Source organism: Triticum aestivum, chromosome 2A (genome assembly GCF_018294505.1).
Source record: "Triticum aestivum cultivar Chinese Spring chromosome 2A, IWGSC CS RefSeq v2.1, whole genome shotgun sequence".
NCBI lineage: Eukaryota > Viridiplantae > Streptophyta > Magnoliopsida > Poales > Poaceae > Triticum > Triticum aestivum.
In genome coordinates, this window is record NC_057797.1 from 772,081,701 (window position 1) to 772,090,002 (window position 8,302).

The window sequence follows — 8,302 nt, forward strand, 5'->3', positions numbered from 1 at the left end:
TACGCACATCCTTTAAATGACCATGGCTACGGTCAGTGTCACTCTGCAAAGACAAATTTAACGGGATGACAATAGGACCAAATGCTATACTTGTTGGTTTGTCCTTGTTTTAACCATGAGGTTAGTAGTTTACCAGCGCTTAACACTGGGAATCATTCACGCTGAATGGATGGTCAGAAAATACCAAAGTTAAACTAACCTTAGTTCAAAACTGCGACACTTATTTTGATTGGAGTAAGTACTGTAATAGTATATCAACACATAAGCCCTCCCTTGACCACCAACTGTTCTCTAACCCTCCACAGCTACAGCACAAAACGAACAGAACTGAAAGAAATCGGCAGCGGTTGCTAATCTGAACGAGAAAATAAAATCATGAGCTGATAACTTGCAAAGCGGCAAGTACTCTCCAAAACATATTGCAACAGAGTCGAATCGTAGTAATAGAAACTGAGAATTTTTGGCAACCATTCAGCCAAAGACGATCCTGCTCCGAAAAGGAAAAACTGTACAGGTTTACAAATAATGTACATCAACAATCTCTCTTCTTTTCGCCCTTTCTTCGGTGGGAGGAACCGAGACGGATTTTTCGCTTCCACAAAAAATTTCCTGTCTACGGGGGTTATTCACCCTTCAATGTATATGGCATCTCTTTCCTGGTCTCTGTTGTCGCTTTGTTCCATATTTACATACGGAGGAGGGACGACGTTGTCTCATGCACGCAAATCATAAGAAGCTCAAAGAACACTTGGCCAAAGTTGACAGATGAAAAACAGCTGCTTCGTCCATTCCAAATGATTTTGTTCAAGCGAGCACCTGGGCCACAAGCACAATAATGACATTACTTAATAACATATCAAGTAATATCAGGGTGTCTCTTTTTAGTATCCGCTGTTCATAGAATATCTTCAGCAAACAAACTCAAGACAAAAGTATTCCTGGTTGCATATCATTGTTTCAACTTCCAAGTGACAACAATGATATTCGAAACGCTTCACCAGCTAATGACATTTATAGTAAAAATAAATAAATAAATAAGGTGTACCAATCTAAATTGGATTCTGTATTTGATTTGCATGATCCACAATGTATCAATACGAACTGCATATTGCACAAACATGTTCAGAAATCCTTGGGACAACCCAAACTATCAAAACTGACATACTAGTCATGACCCCATGTTTGATCCCCCGGACACTGAAATTAAGGAGGTACTACAAATTTACGATAGTAACCAAGATTTGGTAAAAGACAATACCTGGAATTATGTGCATTTCCTAGACAAGAAATCAGTTCATATTCAGCGTCCGCTGCTGCTACTTGTCTCTTGGGCACAACCATCCTTGAGAGCATCTTGAGCTTCATTCTCCATGTCTAAAGAAAGCAACGCTGCAGCTTGAAGGTAAAATGCAGTCGGCCATGTCGGAGATATTACTAGCGCTTGCATTGCATCACTGAGAGCCTGTTCTGCCATGTCATTCATCAGATATGATAGGCAACGCCGAGCATAAATGGTGGGGGACACCATCGTACCGACTTCAATGAACTGCATGTCACAAATCAACAGCAATGAACAGAGTCAACATTGGTTCATAGCCTTTTAGAAAAGTCAACGGATGTACAATAATTTCAGATCACTTCATAGCCCGCCCCGGAATTGATGTTACTATTAGTGCCTTTGAACTTTAGGAGAGCCAATGGGAATTGTGGAATGATACAGTTACATTTCAACATGAGACTCTTGCAACATGTCAGCTTGTATAAAAGAAGAAAAGAAATTGAGAAGTGAAAGCAACCTGGGAGTAACAGTCAATAGCAGTAGTAAAATCCTTTTGCCGAAATGCACTGTCACCCTTCTTCTTTGAGGTTAATGTATCTTGCATTTGATTGGTCCACATCTGAAATGAGAGCTGCAGCAAGGGGACAAATATCATGTAACAGCAAAGCAATTTTAACAGTTTCAGTTAAACAAATTTTATTATAAGTACAAGAGTATATATACAGGCGTATGTACATAGGGCTTAAGGAAAGGATTGTACAGAGGAAGAAAAAAGAAGAGTACGTTTACAAGATTAGGCAAGAGAATGTATCCAAAGCGAGGCTGGGAGTCTTAGACTCCTCCCCAAATCTATGGCTGTTCTTAAAACATGCCGTACAAGAAAAGGGGGGTATTTTCGAAGGTTTTGACATTCCTCTTCTTCAAAATGTACAAATACAAAGATTATCCAAAATTATTTACAGGATACAGTTCCAGTTCTGAAATAATGGTGGTGTCAGACTAGTTTTACGTTTTCATATGCTTCTTAACAAATGTTGCATAAGAAAGACATAGGCTAGGGACTCAGCTAGCATACACATGCAAAAAAGGGATCAGATTAGGGATAAGTCAAATACATATAGAATATTATCTTGTTAGGAAAGAGGCCTGTTTATTTAGGAATATATGGTCATGGAAAGATGTGAAACACTATAACTTCTCGCTAAAAGATACTCCCTCTGTTCATCAATATACAACGTTTTAGAGACTTGTCACAAGTCTCTAAAACGTCTTATATTGATGGACAGAGGGAGTATGTGATATACGTACTTCAATCCAATCAACCAAAATGCATTTCGCATGCCACCAGAAGAGGTCTTACACTAAAACTTCTCCCAAAAGATGTGATATTATATTTTGGATCAAAATATAAAGTGCACACATAAAAGTATTGATGATTTTATTAGTTACCTCATTTGCTGTTCCCTCATCATCCTTGTACCCTGTCTTTTCTAGAATTTCATGTATTGCTGTCAGATCCTTTCTGGAACAAGCGTCAGCAAGAGGAGAAAGAGGCAATGATTGGACAGATGATGCACCGGCTTGGGGCATATCCATCAGTTCGTAAGATGGAGTCTACAAAACAGATTGACACCACTGCAGTTATAACATTATATACTTCATGTCCAATGTTGATCGGGAGCCAGATAACTAATAAGTTGGCGTTCGCCATATCTACTTTTTCACACTAAATTTATGAGGTAGTACTGACTTATTTGATCCATGATATGTACTGTATTATACTGTCAGGCTAAGAAAACTGCCAGAAAAGATTATAAAGCTGGGAGATGGAAATGCTTATTTGAAGACAAGGACTAAATAGCACAATACACATACCAAAACCCCTGGTGGCATTTTCGCACTAAACTTTAGAGGAAGATAACTTGAATTCATTTGTTCTAGACAGAGTAAGGAAAGTTCACCTCAACATCTTTCTGAAGAGGAGCCAATGCTTGAACCATAGATCTTACATTCGGCCGTTCTCGGGGTTCATAGTGCAGGCATCTTGAAGCTAATCGTACCAGTTCTGTTCCTTCCTCATTTGAAAATTGGCCCTCTAAACACGAGTCTGTAAGCATGCTAAAGTTCCGATCTCGAATCAGGTCAAGGGCCTGCAGATATTAACTAGCATCAGTTAGTCTGGTAAAATGAAGATATAAACAACTATTTGGTGCAAAGTCAAGTTCTAGCCATTGTTCTAGGAAATTATTATTTTTATCCTGTTATTAAAGTGTTGTTTTCCTATACTTAGTTTAAAGATCCCAAACAGTCAATCCATTTCTGGCATGCAAGTTGATGGAGATAAGGACTTGTATTTAAGTTCTTCACATTGTTCAGTGGAGATAGCGAGGGCAGGTCAATATCTTCATACAAGAAATAGTTTCGCATTGCTTCACGCGCATGACATACTATAGCAGTAAATAAAACAATAAATGTATAATGGTGCCGAAGAAGCTCAAAGTATAAGAAATGTATAAATGTATAATGATGCCAATTGCCAAGGAAGTAAAAGTAAGATAGAAAATGATGTGGAAGAACTAAAGCTCAAAGTTGTTACATGGCTCGGAGGAATATGCTTCCCACTAAGAACGTCCAGTAGCAAGGTGCCAAAGCTATATATGACACTTTCAGGTGTTATACGTCCTGCAAGTAAAAGAGTAAACAGGAAAGTATCACGGTGATGTTAGAGGCGAACTATGGTGTAAGAAATTACAATGTGTTATTTTTGGGAGCAATCAAGTGTTTATACATAGTTAAAAAGAGATGAATTTATCACCTAGACTGCCTAGTACAAGGAACTTAAATGAAACATTATATAATCTTCAAGAAAGTTAACATGCTTGGTTGTGAAGCTAGCATTGAACCTAGGTTCTGTAAATAGGGCAAACTGTCAATATCCTCTATCAAGGGGTGACTGCACACACTATCTCAACCATGAATTGCAACCTTGAGACCTATGCAGATCCTCTCCTCTTACAATTATCACAATGTGTGAAGATCTCAAGGTACATTCGTGGTACAGATCATATTGTAAGCCATGCCAGTTAAAATTAACAACTACTGAGTATATTTTACTTAACAGATCAAACCATTAGGGTGCAAAAAACATTCTGGGAATCTAATGTAGGGTGTCATGAAAACAGTGCTATACTATGACATAACGTAATAGTATTAGGGAAGCTGAATCCACCCCACTGTACAATGCACAGGCAGAAAAAAACTCAAGGTATAATCTCCAACTATACAACTACATCATTAGAACATAGAAACTTTGCAAGAAAGTTCAGTGCCAATGTGGTCTGACAAGAAAGATTCTACGAAGATCATCCAGGGACTGCTACATAAAAGCAAGCTATAGGGTTTTAGCAACATAAAGAGGAAACCAACCAGTTCTCATGTATTCGGGAGGAGTAAATGCCAGATTGGTACTGTAACTTTTGCCATCCCGGCTGTTCTTCATAAGGCCAAAGCATGAAAGTCTAGGGTTACAATCCTGCAGCATGTAAACAATGTATAAATCAACCAATGCAACAGCAAACACACATATAAACAAAGTTTACCAAGCTGGTAAAACAACTTGCATGATACTCACATCATCAAACAGAACTCTGTAGGCATTAAGATCATGGTAGAGAGCACGCCCCTTACTGGTGCAATATTCTAAAGCCTCAGCAAGATAGAGAACAACCCTTAATCTCATGGGCCATTTCATCGCTTGGGTTTCCCCTGTCAAATGCATACAATAATGGAGAAATATTACATCATTAATCAAGCAAGGCATTAAAGATAATGTGCAGATAGTCCCAGTCCACTTAAAGGTCCTAAATGATAGCTAGACTAGACATAATACAAGTGTGAGAATCTTTCAAGAAATGTTTGAGTTGCATAACCTAATGTGTCTAGAACAGATAATCTTATTACTCCTATGCATTATGTAACAATTACCAACAGTCATGAGGAACAATGTTTAGAAAATGAACAATCTGCACAATTTCTTGTCAAAATTCATTTACAAAATTTAGACATGAACAGAGACCAATCATTAACAGATGCGACATCATGAACCTATGAGCAGTTAAGCTTATAGGTTGAGAACAATAATAGATAACAATAAAAAACTGCGCTAAACATAATTACAACCAGGAAATGCAAGGCGACTCACAGTGGAAAAGATGTTTTGCTAGTGTGTCGTTAGGCATGTACTCTGCAACAAGCAATCTCTCGTCACCTTCGCAGCAACAGCCAAGCAGATTTGCTAACCTTTTGCTCCGGAGCTGACCAACTGATTTAGCTTCTTCCTGAAGCATAATTATTTCCCCAAAAGATATTGGCAAATCTTAGAAAAATACTGGAACTGTATGGGTCAAGCAAAAAATGTATCAACAAAAGGAATTTTGTTTTGACTTTTGACACAAAAAATGCCATCCGCTGTCCTGCTACAGACAGAGCAAAAACTTCTACATATTACTAGCCATCTAAATAAAGATATCACCCTAAAAGCCAAAAAAGAGAGGTGAGATAACTGATAGCAGAAGGGTCATATAAAGCACTGGACCAAGGAGTAGACCTAGTACAGTAAGAAAATACACAACCTTGTCAAATAGATTAGCATTTGAAGGAAATTATGATAGCAACGCAATAGAGATTGTGAAAATGCTGAATCGTTGATTTGCCAAGAGCATTAGTAGAACACAATGATGGGAGTATGGGACAAGTAGTGGCTGGTAATGATTGATTGCTGTCTCACACTGGTTGTACATTGGAATCTAATAATCGTACAAAAAGAAAAATATGTTGGCCAGACAGTTGGTAGATGCCACCCTTTCATCTGCCAGCCATCATAAGAAACCATCCAAAAGCAAAACAAGTAAATTAACAAGCGTGCATATCATCGCAGGTCAGGAGCAGGTAGAAATCAACAACCTCCATGATAAGAGACATCATTCTCAAATTGCAAGCGGCACAATAACTAACCAGTAACGAACTAGTGGCATCAAGGCATTAGTAACACCGAGCAGACGCACATTGTTACTAGAGAGGATAAGCGAAGGCGACAGGAGGCATATACCAGGAACTGGCGCGGGTCGGGCCAGGCGGAGCGGTTGAAGCGCTTGACGGCGATGCGGCGCTGGGCGTCGAGCTTCCCCTTGTAGACGACGTTGGGCGCCTTCTCGCCATGCTCGGACACGATGTTCTCCACGGCGAAGCCGGCCGTGGCCAGGCGCAGCTGCTCGAAGGTGTACTCCTGGAACGCCGGCAGCTCGTACGCCTCCCCCTGCTCGTCCTCCTCTGCGCATCAAAAGCCGCCTCAGTCAGTCAGATTACTGCAATCCCCACCCATCTGGCAAGCCCAATCCGCGGACCTAATAACAAATCAAAGGCGAATAATAACCCTTGGGCTCAACCCATGGTCAACCGCCCCCAAATGCGGCGGCGGTCGTCGCGGCGCACGCGCGATCGGAAAACCGCCCCCCGCCGACAATCTCGGGGGCTAGCGGGAGCAAAAATCGCGGAAGCCGACAAGGTCCCGAAAAGGGGAGGGCGGCCGCCAGAAATAGCGAGCGGAAAATCTCGAGAGCTAGTAGCCGTGGCGAGCAAGCGAGCATGGAGCATTGCGAGGAGCAGTAGGCACGCACCGGAGCCGGGGTCGTCGAGGCGGGTGCTGCCGTGGAGCTGCCCGCGGAGGCAGCAGCAGGAGGTGGCCTTGGACACCCTGGCGCCCATTCCGATCCCCCTCCTCCTCCTCCTCCTCCCTCGCCGCCGAACCTGCAAGCAGAGCAGCGAGCAGCCTGAGAACGGAGCAGGTCGTCGGCGGCACGCGGATCTGAGCAAGGCCAAGCCAGCCGAAGGCAGCAGCATAGCAGACGAGGCCGGAACTTACCTCGCCTGAGCGAGCAAGCGCGGAACCGGAGCGAATCGAAGCGGCGCGGCGACGGCGGGGGCGGGGGAGGGGACTGGGCTGGATTGGATTGGATCTCCCTCGGCTCTCTCTCGCCCCCTCTCGCCCCTCGACTCTATCGGCTCTCTCCTCTCTCACCACCACCTTGCTGTGCTGTGTTGGGGGTGGGGGGTGGGAGCCGGTGGTGGTGTTATTCGCTAATGCCGCTGTTTTTTAATGGGTTTTTTAGTAGTTTTATACCGACATGCCTGTACTGTGTGCCGCCGGGCTGTGGGCCTAGTAGGGTTTAATCGCGCGGTAATTTCAGGTACTTGCTCCACTACTCGGAGAGTAATTAAATTAATTACCGCTAACTAAATAAATGCCCGCCTAAAACGGCACGGCACACGCCGCTTCTCTTCCTACCCTATAATACTGCTAGTCAAAGAGGGTCCCTTTGAATCACGGCTTGCAAGCAAAATGGCGTGGCGCGAGACGGAGAAAGAAGGCCCACTTTCACTAGCTTTTCCATCTTTATCTGAGATAAGATGGCTCTTGGGTGCGTACGTGGGCCATGATGACAAACGCAAACTGAGATGAGATGGACCGATTCGCTGATGAAAGGTTCACTTTTTCATTCCTCGAAAGCGGTGATCGCCGAAAAAGAATCGGCGGGCGCGCGCGCGCACGCACGCATGATGACGATTAAACTGGTTGCACGTACAGTACGTGCGTGCGTGGGTACAGCCTGGCCTGGCCTGCGCGGTACAGCGTGGCAGGGGAAGGCACGGACGAGATAGGGAACCAGCTCCATCATCGTCCAGCTGTCAACTAATCATCTCGGACAGGGCAGCTCGCCTGCATGCTCGGACACGGCAGGGCTGATCTGGCGGCCGTGCCAAGTGACCGTCCGGTGGGTGGGCCCTCCGCCCGGGAGGGACGGCGGTGGAGTACAATGCGCGAAAATATCTGTCCAGCCAGCCTAATGATCCTGTGGAGACTGCAGAGTATGTGTATTTTTGCGTGCGTTAGTGGTCGCGCGTACGTACGTACGAACGCCTGGTTAATTTTTTTTTTTTGAGATGAACGCCTGGTTAATTGGTTAG

General features: G+C 43.3%; 1 protein-coding gene across 1 annotated transcript; it reads right to left on the minus strand.

Annotated features, from left to right (window-relative positions):
• Window positions 1-356: 356 nt before the first annotated feature.
• On the minus strand, window positions 357-7,427 carry LOC123191116 (probable serine/threonine-protein kinase BSK3). Its single transcript, XM_044603898.1, has 12 exons — window positions 7,200-7,427; window positions 6,955-7,084; window positions 6,387-6,607; window positions 5,481-5,616; window positions 4,911-5,044; window positions 4,706-4,811; window positions 3,876-3,961; window positions 3,241-3,429; window positions 2,729-2,893; window positions 1,797-1,910; window positions 1,259-1,546; window positions 357-816 (listed from the first exon to the last, which is right to left on the minus strand). The coding sequence occupies exons 2-11, from the start codon at window positions 7,040-7,042 to the stop codon at window positions 1,301-1,303; spliced, it is 1,485 nt and encodes a 494-aa protein (XP_044459833.1). The 5' UTR covers window positions 7,043-7,084; window positions 7,200-7,427; the 3' UTR covers window positions 357-816; window positions 1,259-1,300.
• Window positions 7,428-8,302: the final 875 nt, after the last annotated feature.

Coding starts and splice junctions, on each gene's coding strand:
- LOC123191116 (XM_044603898.1), bottom strand. CDS start 7,042: ATGGGCGCCAGGGTGTCCAAGGCCACCTCCTGCTGCTGCCTCCGCGGG. Junction 3,430..3,875: donor AGCATATTCCTCCGAGCCAT/GTAACAACTTTG, acceptor TAATATCTGCAG/GCCCTTGACCTGATTCGAGA. Junction 2,894..3,240: donor CTCTTCAGAAAGATGTTGAG/GTGAACTTTCCT, acceptor TCTGTTTTGTAG/ACTCCATCTTACGAACTGAT.